Source organism: Parasteatoda tepidariorum, chromosome X1 (genome assembly GCF_043381705.1).
Source record: "Parasteatoda tepidariorum isolate YZ-2023 chromosome X1, CAS_Ptep_4.0, whole genome shotgun sequence".
Lineage (NCBI taxonomy): Eukaryota > Metazoa > Arthropoda > Arachnida > Araneae > Theridiidae > Parasteatoda > Parasteatoda tepidariorum.
In genome coordinates, this window is record NC_092214.1 from 11,382,697 (window position 1) to 11,398,284 (window position 15,588).

The 15,588-nt window shown below is 29.1% G+C and overlaps 1 protein-coding gene across 1 annotated transcript in view; it reads right to left on the bottom strand.

Annotated features, from left to right (window-relative positions):
* The window catches only part of LOC107436184 (UPAR/Ly6 domain-containing protein qvr), a 60,981-nt gene that overhangs the window by 24,207 nt on the left and 21,186 nt on the right, over positions 1–15,588 (bottom strand). Inside the window, exons 2-3 of the mRNA XM_016047788.3 lie at positions 13,174–13,221; positions 1,056–1,205 (exon numbers count right to left, since the gene is read on the bottom strand). Of these exons, the coding sequence (XP_015903274.2) occupies positions 1,056–1,205; positions 13,174–13,221 (198 nt within the window). The remainder of the gene's footprint in view (positions 1–1,055; positions 1,206–13,173; positions 13,222–15,588) is intronic.

Below are 15,588 nucleotides of genomic sequence, written 5' to 3' on the forward strand. Positions count from 1 at the left end.
CGCGAAATCGAGCACTTTACGGTAGCACAGTTTAACGAGGACCAATACCGCACACCCTCGGTCCCTACGCAGACTGATCCAAGTGGTCACCCACCAGCACACTGACCGTAGCCAGTGATGCTTGACTTCGGTGATCTGCTGGGAACCGTGTCTTAACGATCAGTCCACTGCGGGACGAAAATTATTTTGAATTTTGCCAATTTATGTAGTACTTAAAAATACTTTTGAGTGCTTAAAAGGTGCTTATTTTTTGTTGAAAGATTTGACTACTCACCCTGTATAAGTACTGTCGGATCTCTATTTAACGAACTTTCATTTTGCGAATTTCTCTATTTTGCGATTTTTTTCGAGGAACCAAGAACATTTTGGAAATTTCTTTGTGGAATAACTTCCATATAGCAAAGTGAATCTTCTATTTAACGAACTTTTATTTGAAATCCACTTTCCCTATTTGTCAAAATATTTCAGAATATTTCAAAGTTTTATGGGGGAAATGACCTTGAATTGATTTTCGAACCCACTTAACTTTTAGAGAAAGCAGTAAAATCACTTTCCCTTTTTGTTTGCATTTCAAACGAAAAACTCTGACAAAATTAACTGATTTTATTAATAGCAATTAAACTTAAGAACGCAAGTGGTAATATATATGTTTAAAATAACTTTTATAATAAAAGCAAGTATAATTTTATTCATAAATTTATCTTTTTTTCGTTGATTATGTATGTAGCGTGATAGTGTAACACTGGATAATATTTTGCCCTATTCTTGTTTTTCGTGCAGATTTCTTTTATGCTTAAGATTTATTAAATAAATAGTATCTACTAGTTTACATGATAAATGTGTATCAATTGCTATTTTAATTACGCTTTGTGTTGTTTAAATATTTTTTCAAAAGGTAATTTTCTATTTAGTGAATTTTCCGCATAACGATCTTATTATCAGGATTTAGCGTCTTCGCTAAATAAATTTCCGACTGTAAGTCAAAATTCTGTGACTGTAAGTCAGTAAGTATTCAATTTTAAGTTGTCTGTTTTTAAAATAACAATAAATCTTACTTGATCCATCTCCATTCATAATAATTTTTACACAACATCCTTCGCATCTTTTGAGGGGTGGAAGATCTTGGGGATGAGCGGTTGCATTAAATGGATCTTTGCATCGGTGATCAGACCATGTGTCACACTCGTAGCACCAGATTCTAGAAACTGAAAACAAAACAATCCAGGAAGGTTTAGTTCTTCAGCTCAGTCTTTAAACACATTAAATGAATGGCTCTTAATAATAACTTCATTAAAAAAGAAAAGATTTTTAATTCTACAGGAATTTCACAAAAAATATGAGTGATTTTACTACTAAGTAAATAGGTGCTCCGGATGCAATCGCTGAAGGAGTTTCAGCTTACACAAAGCGGTTGATTCGGATTATCTTAACACTAAACATACCAACACTTAATATATCTGTTTCTACCATAGCCGGTCAAATATCCACACTTTGTTTCTTCATTGAATGTTGGAAATATGGATGTTAGGAAGAAAATAAACTAAAAAAACTTTGTTATAATTAAACAAAATTGTATATTGCCAATTTTTATGTATTACTAACACAAAGAATTTTTAATTCATTGCTCAAAGCTGAAGCTACGATTCCCCACCTCATGACGTCAAGCCGCACACAGATTTTGAAAATCACAACTAAAGGATATGAAAACTTTGCTGTTTATACTTTCTGTAAGAAATGAGTTGAATGTTCGATACTTTTCTGATAATAGCTGCCAAACTTTACACTAACAAATTATTTCTGTTTAAAAATATAGTATTCATTTATTTTCTTATGGTATTAAAAAATAACATTTTGAAGTTATAAAAATTTCTCAATGGTTGTTGTCATAGTTTCATTGTCGTTCTAATTTTAGTTTTTAAATTTTGCTGTAAAATAAAAGAAAGCATATAAAGGCACGTTTATAGTTGCATATTGTTCGATAATTTTTTATTAATTGGGATGTCTAATTTTAATATATATAATAATAGCAAGTTTTTTTATACATTATCACTAAGAAACAAAAACCTTAAATGCTAATTACTGAAAGCATATTGAGCATATAATAATGGAAATATTACACTCGCTCATAAATATTTAAAATTAAGGCGTTGTAATTAGAACACATAAATATTTTGAATAATGACATTAAAAAATACATTATGAAACTGGAAGAATTTTTAAGCATTAATAACTTTTATTTTTGAAGTTCAGGATTTTATTTTCTTTGACCTTGTACATTTTTTTTCTTATTTTCTGTTTAAAGTTACTAGACGGTATCGATTTCAATGACAAAATTCTAATAAAACTTTTTAAACGTCTAAACGAAAAACATAATGCTTTTTTTATTCACAGAAATTCTTCTATTTGATGTCACCTTTATATTTTCTGAAGTAAAACAGTGAAAACTGCGTTTTCTCATTTTGTGTTTTATAAGAATTCTTGCCGGTCTCTGTCATGATATTTGACTACTACTGTTAAATTTTTGCAATCAGGTGAGAAGAAAATAAATTTTTAAAAAATATGGAAAACAATGTATTGAAATAATTTTAAAAAAAGAATGACATGCGAAACAATTTATTTTTAAAGAAGTTGATGCTGACTGAAATTATAATCTCATCAAAGGAGTATGCACTATTCCACCCATCAATAACAACATTCTTTATAAAGAGGGTTTCAAGGTCACACTTTTTCCCTTTCTATTGTCAAACCATTATACGCAAATCTTCCCACTACAGGGAAATGTAATATTACACTTTTGAAAAGTAGCTCTTCGCTATTACGGAATTAATTACAGTTTAAATGCGTGTAATGATATAAATAAATGCTAGTTATCATGTTTCAATGTTTATAAATACCTTCTCAGGGAAGAGAATGTACAAAAGAGAAGGAGGTATTTTAGTTAGGCGATGAATTAGTTTCTGAGGACGAGGAATTTTCGCGATGGCTATGTTTCTGTACTGTTCATCGCTTAATTGTTTTTTAAATTTTTTTTTTATTAGTTATTAACTGTTAATTTGTTTTTTGCTAGTTATTTATTATTGGCTTGTTTTTCATATTATTGTTATTTTTTGCATTAATTGTTAATTTTTTTGTGATTCCTTGTTGGATTGTTTTTTATTTTTGCTAATTACTAAATGTTAGCTTGTTTTTTTTGTTAGTTATCCATTGTTAGTTTGTTTTTGTAGCTATTGGTTAAGCTTTATATCGGATTCTTAAAGATTTGGGATTTCCTTTCAAGAGAAGAAAAAGCAATCTTCTTTTATATAGAGGTTTTTAGAGAGATTACTTATAGATCGGCTTTTTAGATGAGTTTGTAAGTTCTTTTGTATAATAGGAGCAAATATATTTCAGAAAAAAATATTTCTTTTATAATAAAAAGAACTTTTCAGAAAAGTATGTGATTTTTCTATTTAACAGTAAATATTATAAAACATAAATTTAAACAGTAAATATTATGAAACATACTCATGATCTTTTTCATGATCAATGATTTCATGCCTATGTTGACTTTTTCTTTCCCCTCTAAGCAGCAATGTGGGATAAATGCATGGTTTCATACAAAAATAAGTATCTAAAGTAAAGTATTTGTGAGCATCTGTGTATTTTTTACTTAGTTTTGATAAAAAAAATTATCTTTTTAAATATAATTTTGTTTCGTTTAAAATTAGTTTCGTTTAGTTAAAAAACATTAATAAGAATCTCTCTTTTTTTTCCTTTAAATTATAATAAGAAAAATCTTAAAAATCATAATAGGAAATCAGCTTACAATTAGTATCTCAAATCAATTATTAGAAATGCTCTAAAAATTTTTTGTTCTTTTTTGTATTTTGTTCAAAATATTAGTACGATTCTTGGGGGAAAAAATCGGTGCTTTGTCTTCTTTTACGCCAATGTAGGCCGCTTTCTCTCCTTTTTTTCTACCTTATGTCCCCAACTAGCTTAAAAAGTAACCCAGTTTCCATGACAACGGCTGCAATCCGGTCTACCTGCCTTTCTGTCCAGTGCCAACTTAGGGTGAAACGGATTATAGTTACTGAAACAGGGTTGGAGGGAAATTAAGGTTTTCTACAAACGGATGGAGGGAAAATGTGGAGAGTAGGAAAATCACGAAATCTTGAAACACTTTTTCTGCCGCGTAATTGAAAAAACAGCGTAAGTGCTTAACGATTGATTCCGCGAAAAGTGGTTTGACAACTATTTTCCGTCCATTGCAAATAGAACGCTAAAATAGAATGTCAAAAAACTTTCAAAAAATTTCTTGTAATATGTAGTTTACCATACAAAGATGCCAAATATATAAAAATCTCAATTTTGAATTTTTTTGTCTCTTACTTCGATTTTTCAATTGCTGGGCAGTATTGTGTACGACGAAAAATATTAATGAAATGGATATTCTGGCAAGTACTTAAATTATAACTTATCGCTACTTCCTTTTGGATTTTATATTTTAGTATAAATATAATTCAGATAATGTAACAGGTTTTTTCAGTACCTATTGGATTGGTTTTTATAATTAAAAGGTACCAAAATATATACTATTGAAATCCTATTGAAAAAATATAGGAATTCTAAAACAAAATTTATTTAGCTCAAAAACTTAATTAAAATTATATGCAAATGAATTCTGTGCATCATTAAACTATTTTTTTTTTTTTTGGATTTTATATTTTAGTACAAATATAATTCCGATAATCTATCAGGTGTTTACACTTTCAACGTTTTTTCGACCATTATTAAATATAATAAAATATAGCAAATATTTATTATAAGTTATTTTTTGCATGGAATTATTTTTGGATAAACAAAATTATGCACTTTTTCAATTCGCTTAAAAAGTTCTCTAGATAGAGTGAAATAGGCAAAAAGTAAAATTAACATCAAGGACTTTAGACCACTCTCCTGATCAAACTATTGGGACCAGATTGCGGCTATATTTTAGTCAAAAATCCGATACTCAGAGAAATTGCGTTTCTTAAAATATCGTTTACACTTATTAATTAGCATATTGAGGTGTGGCATATTTGAGGCATCCGATTATTAGTGGAAATCCGATTATTAGATCAAAAGTAATTCAGGGTGTTCCGCAATTTTTTTTTGTGCATTGTATATATATATTTGCTTCCTGCAAAGTATTTTATAATCTGTTAGATAGTTAAACACGGAATTTTGCAGAATTCTTGTAAATTTTCAAAATATTTTTAAAGTTTCACTACGAGGTAACCGGGATGTGTATAAGCAGATCCTATATTGGATAAGACTCATTTGGCGAAAATTGCAATTGGCGTTGAAGGAGAGCTCTCGAGAATCGCCAAATAACAGACAGCTACGCACTTATGTTTTTGTTTTCTACCAATGTCATTACAAAAAATGATATAAAAATAATGGAAATTCGCTCTTCAATTAGTTCATATAATGTCATCCAAGCTTGGATTGACACAGTTCGCATGAATACCTGCATATCATGGATTTCCGGTAAATGAGAATAGAAAGCAGGTGCGTGTTCTTTAACTGTATTATATTGTTATAAATATTTGAATTAAGTTGAACTTTTCTTATCATCTTAAAATAGACTATGTGTGCACGCATAGTAGTCATAATAAAAAGTTACCTATTATAAGAAAGACTGTCAGTGCTCTGATTCATCTAATGATCCACAGAAAGAGATGAATTATTATTAATTTATTCCTTATTTGGGATTCTGCATTGAATAAAATATAAAGGGTATAAAATGCTTGACACGTACTTAACGATAAATTGGGTGCAATTCTTTATTCATTTTATAACCCTCGTTGAACAGCCGACCCTTGTTTTGGGTTTACGACAACAAAAGATCTACTGCGTAGCCTTGTAATTTTGAACCAATCCAGAAGACAAGGAAACTCCTGGATCAGTGCCTCTAGAGGTAAGATTTGTTATGGGAACATGGAGGACTTTGTGACTCGACAGATTTAGCGTGCATCAGTTACCATTTTACTACAAGGGGAGTGTTCGGCCGATGGAGATCGAACCCACTCCCTCTTGGGCATGGACACAGTGCCCTACCAACCAGGCTATCCCTGCCCTAGGTGCAGTATTTAAAATGAATAAGATTTTTAAATATTTGTTACTAATAAATTTTGTATTTTGCCTATTTTTTTTAAAAAAGAGATATCCTTGTTATAGCGCCAGCACAATCGTTTGTCTCTGTTAACTACATTGTGTTTATATACGTTTTGTTCTGTCAATGAAAATGTTCAGATTTTTTTTTTTTTTAAATTTAACAAGGTCGTAATGAAGCTAAAATTAAACGTTCATAACCACTACAATATTCTCATTAAATGTACTCAAAATAAAGAAATCCTCTTACCCACTCGATTAAAATTGTTTTTAATAATAACTTTTAATCCCTAAAAATGAACCAATTATTACCCAAGTCAAAATTCTTGACGATCCCATCAAGAAATTTTGGTTTCAGTGCAATTCATGGTGATCCAACATCATTTGATGCTCACCATCATCCAACATTTTCCATTACGCGTGCATGGTTTTTGATTATGCCACCATCATTCCATGATGGAAAATGCTACTTAATACTAACTATCACGAGAGGTTTGACTCTCATGGGCCAACAATTCATGATGAACCGTTCCAACTATACATTTCTACGATGGTTTAATGGGAATTATTGTTGGTTCGCAAGAATATACCATCAGAACAATTAGGGTATTTTTAAGTTAGACCATCATAAATCTGTCCGAAATCCTACATTGACGTGATGGTTACTTATGTTGGTTACCATCAAAAAATATAATGATTCATGTTGGAATTATTGATGGTTACCATTAAGATTATGTTGGTCCATCAATGGAAAACCATGAAAAATTTTGGCTTGGGTACATTAAATTGTTCATGTTTATTCTACAGCAGAGATTTCGTTTCCAATTCTATTATAATTAAATTCAAACTTAATGATTTTGCTCAAGTACCATCTACATTTTTTTTTAAATTTTTATTTAATCATAAAAATTATTTTAAAAATTTTTTGGCTAAGAGATTGTTTAACAATAATGCGAAAAGTTAAGGCTTTAGAATTTTTAGCGGCTATTTTGTACAAATTATTTTAGTTGCATATGTTCATTATACACAGTTTTATAATAATGTTCATAAAATTCATTGAACAATTGAGAGTTAGTTTTTAAAATGTAAGTAGAATTTTTTGTCATTTAACAATTGTAATACGGTAGAAAAATAATTTCGTCATAAAATTTTTTATAATAAAATAATATTGCTTTATGATGAAATAACAATTTTAGTTATAAACTTTTTGTAATGAAGGAAAAACAAATAAAAGCCTGACATTGGCAACCGGAGAAACTCGTAAAGTCTAAGTCAATATTTATAAAAAACATTTTTGCCATTAGAAATTCCCCTCTGGCGAAGTCACAAAGTACTCCCATAACAAATCAATACCTCTGGGGGTACTGGAGTCCCCTTGTCTTCTGGATTGGGTTCAAAATTACAAGGCTGAGCAGTTGAACATTTAGCCGTAAATCCAAAAAAATGGGGGTTGCTGTTCCACGACGGCTATTAAATAAAAATAAATGCTACGGAGTTGAACATTGATAGTCGTAAACTCAAAATTTTTTTCGGCTGTTCAACGACGGTTGAAAATAGGAAAAAAAATAGAAATTCTTTAAGTTTTACAGCAAAAACTTTTAAATTTTTAATCTTATTATTAATTTGCAAATTATGATCAATAAAATAAATGACTATTAAAAATTAGTAAGTAATTGAGAATGTCCAATTTTAGTGAATTAATAGTATATGCAATAAAATTATTAATTTTTTTTCCTTCATAATTTGCATATACAGGAAAAGTCTTGTACAGTTTAAAATATCAGTTTAAATTCCACAGTCATTGCAGTTTAAATACTATGGTCTTAAAAGTGAGTTCTATATCATATAATATTTTTAAGTTTAATACATCTAACCTCTGTTGGTGTCAACCTTAAACAAAAAATATAGAGAATAAAATATAGAGTTTAATTTATAAATTTTATGATATTTTCATTTAAAGGGTAATGTAAAGTTTGAGAATTAAAATTTGTGTTTAAAAAAAGATGTTAAAAATTATAATTATTAATATTTTACAATAAAAAGGTTCGCTATTAGAGAAAAATTTAAATGTTTTAAAATTGAAATACCGTTTCTACGAATAAAAATAAGCATATTTATGTTTAAAATTGCATATGACGCTTAAATACAGCATTTTTCAATTTTTTAATAACATATATTAGCCTGTGTATTTGTTTCTAGCACGAGTTTTTATCTAATCTATAAGCTTAATGAGCTTAAATAAACTATAAGCTTGAACTATAAGCTGAACTATAGTAATAGCTATAACGATAAGCTTAGTTAGCTTCAATAAGGTATTGTATTTTATCAGGAGATTTCGTCTGCTATTATGTAAAACATTTTGTAACAATGCTGCTTCCGTGACAGCAAATATGAAAAATGATATTTCTATGGTAGCAAATTTAAAATTTCTTTTATAAATATTTTAAGAAGAGAATGGTCGCTTTTTTTTCCATATCTTTAACTATTTTCATAATTTACCGATACTGAGGGACAAATAATATTAAGATTATTTATTCATTTGTTTGATTTAAATAATTTACAGTAAATTTTAAAGGTATTTAACTCTTTAGAGAAATATTTTAATGACTCAAGGAAGATGGAAGGAAGAAACAACGAAATCAAGGAATCGCAAAATCACATTAATGAATTAAATAATTATTTCTTCTATATTTAATGTATCACTATTTTTTTTTTAAAATATTTTATATTACATAATTTATTTGAAAGTATTTCAGTTCTGCTACATGTGCAGTACTGTCTGCCCTTAAATGAAGAATTCTTTTAATACTAGATTGCCTAAGGAAGTCATTTTGACTGCTTTTAATTTCAATTAGAAAAACAACGATGTATATAATGACACATTTTCCTAGAATTTTGTGACTTTTTATACAACATATAATTTTTTTTATTGTTTATAGTTACTAATGGCTTGTTATATAACTGTAAATAATATGAAAAATGCTAAAAATTAATTTTAAACAAATTTATTTACGTATTCACAATCCAGTCTGCTTTTGGGCAATATAGGTACATACTAATTATCCGTCTTTCTAGTGTTAAGAATCAAAAAGCAAATACATCAAATCCAGTTTCATAGACAGATGAGATTTATAGGTGTTACTAAATAATATCTTTTTCATCTCATCTCAGGTTCCTACGTCATCAATTGCGTTTCAATATCGTCTCAATAGTGATTTGCCAGATTTCACTAACATTTTTGTTTCTAAATATTTATTCCTTTTTTTTCGTTTTATTTTTATTAGCAATATGTGAATACATACTACGTGTGATCGTTATTGACACCCTATATGCAATATGTGAATATATTTTTAAAATTATCTATTTATTATTCTACTTTTGAGAAAATAAAGGTATAGCCTCCATAAGAGATTAAGTATTTACGTATCTCGATAGAATATAAAGGAATTAAATTAATTTTTCGTGGAGTTCACTTAATTGAAAAAAATATTGTTTTACAATAAATACTTCTAGTTAAGAAATTTTTAGAATATTTAGTGCTTTTGTAGTAAAGTCTTCGTTAATTTCTTAAAAATCTTTAGAAAAAGGTTTACATTATTCTTTTATAAAGATTAATTTAATAGAGAACATCTGTAAACTAAAACAAGTTTTTCATTTTTCTTACAAAAAAAAAAGCTAAATAGAATACATTCTTCAAAATATTGTTCCATTAAAACAAGCAATTAAAATGTTACATTATTTCTCGTTTTATTAATAAAATATTTTTATTACTTTGTAAATATTTCTTGAACAATGTTTAAAAACATCACTATATTTTTAAGAAGTAATTATAGCTTGATTAAATTTAAAAGCATCTTTTCTCTCATTTTTATTCGGTTATCTTAAGTTTGAGTGATTTGCAAGTTACAAAAGTGTGTTGATTAGTTAGTTCGATTTCTAGTACAACAATTAAAAAGTGCGGTATTTGGCAGTACCGCACTTTACACCTCATAAAAGGAATGACAAAAATTGAACTAAATCAGTTCTGGTTTAACATATCCAATATTTTTATATCAGGTTCATTGAATCCCTTATATCAAAAAACAAAGTCTATAATGATTAATATAGTCATGTGTTTTATAAAACATACATACGGTAGTATTTGCAAAGTGATCCTATTGTTTCTAACTCTTTACAAAAAGAAATTAATGAGTTATTTTTTCACACTTTATTCATCGTATACTTATAAATTAACTTCCAATCACCAATTCCAACTGCAATCGCCAACTGACTTCTAAGTAACTGTGTGTGTAACATCTAAGATAATAGCTAAGCAGTGTTGTCAAATTGGGCTACTTTTTAAAGTCCTCGCTACTGAAAATCGAATTTGGGCTACCCGCTACTTTTTTGGCCACTAATTTTTCGAACGCTACAAATCTTAAAAATGCGATACATTATTTTTTCTTACAGTAATTTTTTTTTGAATTTTTTCCCCTTTCCATTATAAAATCTTTCTGAAAAGTCTGCAGTTTCTTTACCTTTTTTAAAAAGAGCGAGTTTTTTTTTTTTTGATAACGCATCCGCTTTAGTTTTGGATTCTTGATTTGTTTAGCTGATTATGTTTCAAATCGTAGACTCATGAAATCGCAAAGATATCTATGGAAAAATGGACACTGGGAGTATAACGTAAAAAAAAAATCTAACTCCAAACATTGTTAACCGTTTATCTATTGGAAAAATAAATCACTTGACCTTTAATCCGAGTTAAAACGAAATATTGTACTTGACGAAGTATTTAACGCAATGCATTGAAATTTGATTTTTTTTTTTAAATTCAGTGTATTTCTCCCAAAAAAAAGAAAGAAAATTTCTCCGAAAGCGGTGTGCGTGCAAATAAGAGATGGAGTTTCAATAAATGTAATAACCAACACTTGTTCTTCATGAATTCTACTTTTAAACCTCTTAAATAAGCACGATTGGCTAACTATCGCTTTAAGTTCAGTTTTGATAAATCACCTTACTTTCTAATAAACTTTTGAACTTGCTTCTTGCCTGTTTCTTCAAGCATTATAATTGTACAAAATTATATAAAATAAAGGGAGAAATAATTATTCAAGATTTCTCCTTTGTAATAGGGTAATTCTCAAAAGGTAGGACACAGATTTTACTATAAAGCTCTTACAACATATATGTTAAATTTGCTGCAAAATTTTTTGAATAAATTTAGTGAAAGTAATGAACATAAAATAGTGCAAAATTTTCTATAAATATCTTAAATATTTTTACAACCGAACGGACAATTTTTGGACACTCATGATGTTAACTTAGCCATTGTTACACCAAAAATGTTTTTTTTTATTGTGTCTAGAACTTAAAAATATAGGAAAATAAGAGTAAAGTTTAAATACGTCGGTTATTTGGTAATATCCTAAGCAAATGGCAGCAATAGATAAATTATATTACAGTGCGAAAGATTTTTTAGGAAAAAAAAAAACAGTTTGTTTTGATGCGCATCCACACAGTATTATTTTAACAAAACACGCTATTATTTTAACAAAGAACTTATTAACATGAGTACTTTTAACTAATTTATCCATAATTAAAATATTTTTAATTTTTTTTATAAGTTTTTATGAGAACTTCCTGCAACACGTGAAATATAGGATTGTCCAAAATGTTCATTTTGGATAGATAATTATTTATACCAAAGGATTCCATAATTTTACATAACATTTTGTAATTATGATGACGTAAGAGAAACCAGATTTCAGTTAAGCTTTCCTGAGACTCCAACCTAAACTCAGGAAATCTATTTTTGCATTGTATATTTAAACATTACCTTTGAAAAAATAACATTTGCTTTTGGAATTTAGAAACAACTTCATTTTTTGATATTTCAATAGTTTCAACGATTTCTCGTTTATAATAGTTCATTTAAACATAGGCTCAAAAAAAGCTAAAATGTGATTCATTAAGTTGGTGATAATGTTCATTCGAGTAGTATTCTTTTCACAAAATTCAAAATATTTGACGAAATAATTTTCATAAGATCAAAATCTTCTCTCTAAACTAACCGTTTTAACTCCACAGCTCTGATTCTTAGCGTAGATCTTAGCTGCGAATAGTTCTTAATATAATAGCCTTAAGCTTAAAGCAATAAATATATTGTTCAATATTCATACTATTTAAATGACAATCCCAACAGTTAATAGGACGCTATACCACTGGAAAAACTCACCTAAATAAGTTATTTAAAGTAAAGAAAAATTGAGTTAGGATAGAGTAAGCTTCAAATGCTGAAAAATATTAAAATTATGACAGGATAACGCTCTGGGTCAGTTACAATAATTTGTTTACATTTTGATATTCAACATTTCCATTATTTTCACTAGGTTTACTTTCTTTTCTCTAAACATTTTAATATACCGCTGTGTAGTGTTCTCTTAAAGCAATTATTGTATTTAAATCCAAAGGTGTTAAAAGACATCCCTGACCAAATTATTAGACGCACTAAAAGATTCTATCTAAAATCTTAATTATCAGGTGGTACTCCCCAGCTTTACTGTTTTTACGTGGATGAAACCGGTTTTCACTCGTTTATATTCGTGTATCAATTGGTTAACAATGTAATGCAATACATTAAAAATAAATACAGGTAGGAAGTATATAAAAAGTATCCTAAATGAAAACCCATTACATGTACGTTTAAATAGAAAATAATTGCGCACAAACTCGTGCAAAACATGTAATTATTAAAAAACTACAGTGAGTCTAATAATTTGATTTAATTATAATAATATAATACCTAATACAATAAATATTCCATATTTATCTAATATATCGTCTACTTTATCCGATTTTCGAATTTAACCTATTTTTAGCCGAACGTAAACAAGTGCAAACCGGTTTCAGTCTCGTAAAAACAATAAAGCTGTGACCTGATAATTAAGATTTTACACAGAATTTTATAGTGTACTTGGGAATCAAATTACGGCTGAATACATTAAAAGGGAAATATCCCTCCTTCAAAATAGAGACATTTTTGGTTTCTGTACTTACATAAACACTCCTCTTCGGCTCCAACCAATGTACAATGAGATAGAATGCCTACAAAATAAGAAAAACTATTAATTTTTATACCATTACTTTAAAAACTACTTATTTTAAAATGATAGTTTTTTTTCTTCATGAAACTCAGCCTTGTGGAACAATCTCCGTCTAAAATCCATTGTATTCTGAAGAAGCCTACACTGATATAAGAAATTAAGAGAATTTACGGACATGATTAGAATTCTATTAAAATGTTTAAGTAGTTTACATCTGGAGAAATTTATTGAGTAATAGATTTTATTTTATAACCGTCGTTGAACAGCCGACCCAATTTTTTGGATTTACGACTACTAATGTTCAACTACGTAGCCTTGTCATTTTGAACCAAATTCAGAAGACAAGGGAGCTCCTGGATCAAGTATTGGGAGAAATTTGCTTTCGTAGGACTTTTCGATAGAAGTATCCCGCATTTGCGTTTCACGGAGAGGAAGACCACGAGAGCCTCCCACGGTTAGCCTGACGGCAGGGAGCCTCTAACTCACATGATCCATCTACCACTGAGGATATTTCACGTCAGCACTGTGGTCGGTTTCAAGCCGGATGCGGAATGCGTATCGACCATCCATCGGTGGGATTCAAACCCGGTGCTTCTCATTGGAAGACGAATTCTCTATCACTTGAGCCATTATTAATGAATATAAAGAAATTGTTGATAATAAATTAGGTAAAATAAATAGCTATCAAGTAGAATTAAGGTTGAAGCCTAATGTTGTACCAGTCTTCCGCTAAACTAGGCCGTTTGCATTAAAAAACGGTGTGGAAAACAAAAGACTTGAAAAAGATGGTAAGATAAAAACATGACAGGCTCCTGTTGTCATAAAAACATGACTACTCAGTGGTACTTGTTGAAAATGTAAGATTCGAAGAAATATTTTCCGGCTTAAATATGGGTTTTTAAAATAGATTTACAAATGAAAATTCATCCAAATAGTTGTTGACTCGGTGAAATACTGACCAAAGAATATAAAAAGGAGAAGAAATATGCAATTGCTCAGTTTGGTATGCTATACCAGAAAAACAACTTACAGGGTGAGCAACATACTCAGAGCATCATATGTGCTAAGATCCAATGCATGCGCATAAAAAGTACAGTGACTATCAGGCCACCTGTGAACTAGTTGTTTGGCAGTGTATATGTATGGTTGGGTACGCTACCACTCGCACCGCCATTTTATTCTTTCTTTCTCTGTCAAAATGTGTTAGCAGATTTATTAAACATGAATGATATTAATGTATTCTCCAAGGAATATCTTTATGAACAGTACAGTACTGTTCATCAATAGTGTAAAATGCTTAACAAACCAATAATAAATAAAAATATAACTTTTCGTCACTTTAATTCCAGTAGTGGTTGGGAAGAGTGAAAACCAGTTTTTCAAAAACTACTGCTGCGTGCCCTTAATTTTTTTTTTTTTTTTTTTTTTTTCATTTTATTCACTGGGACCGCACCAAACCTTGGAAGACTGGTTTACATTATGCCTACGGAATCTAGTCTTTCCCCCCTATGTATATTCTTTGATTTGGTAACGCTGTGTGTAAAGGTGTCTGCACACCGAACGCAACAGGGATGCGAAACACGATTTTCCCCCTCTGTTGCAGTGCGTCTGTTGCAAGTGATTGCATGTAAAGTGCCTTCAGAGAACAAGAGTGGCGTCAATCGAGGTGAAAAGCAAAACTGCGCAAGCGCATAATAGGATCGGATTACCAGAAGATAGGTATTAAATCATGGGCTTCCATGTTTGGCAGTGTAGTTCTCGAATTCGTTCGTTTGTTAGGGGATAGGATGGAAAATGTTTTTTTCTATTTAAAATATATACTATGTAATAGGAATGCAAGCAGCTAGTCTTTTAATAAGGAAATAATTACAGGTTCCTTAGTCCTTAGAGTCTTGTATAAATACAAATGTTATAGAAGTTGAGCACAAAAGATGTGTAAATTCTCAATGTGAACCGGATGTTCGTTGACGGTGAAAAATACGTTAAGAAGAGTACCCATTAAAACTAATTTAATTTTGAAAGCAAATGTAAGAAATAAGTAGCAATAAAATCAAATTTTCAATCATTGAATTTTGTTTAGTGCAAGTAAACTATATTTTGTGCATCTTATAACGAAATTTGTAAAAATTATAATTAAGAAATAAGAAAAGTACTGAAAATTTCAAATTAAAAATAAATAGCAAATTTAAGAAAGATATTTTTATTAATTGAATTTTAAAATATGTTTAATAACTAATAAGGAAAATCCTTAATGATAATGATTATATATATATACAATATATGTGTGTAATTTCATCAACTTTTATTATGATGATAATTTGAACATGTAAATATTTTGAATATAATAATATTATTTCCGTCACTAAAA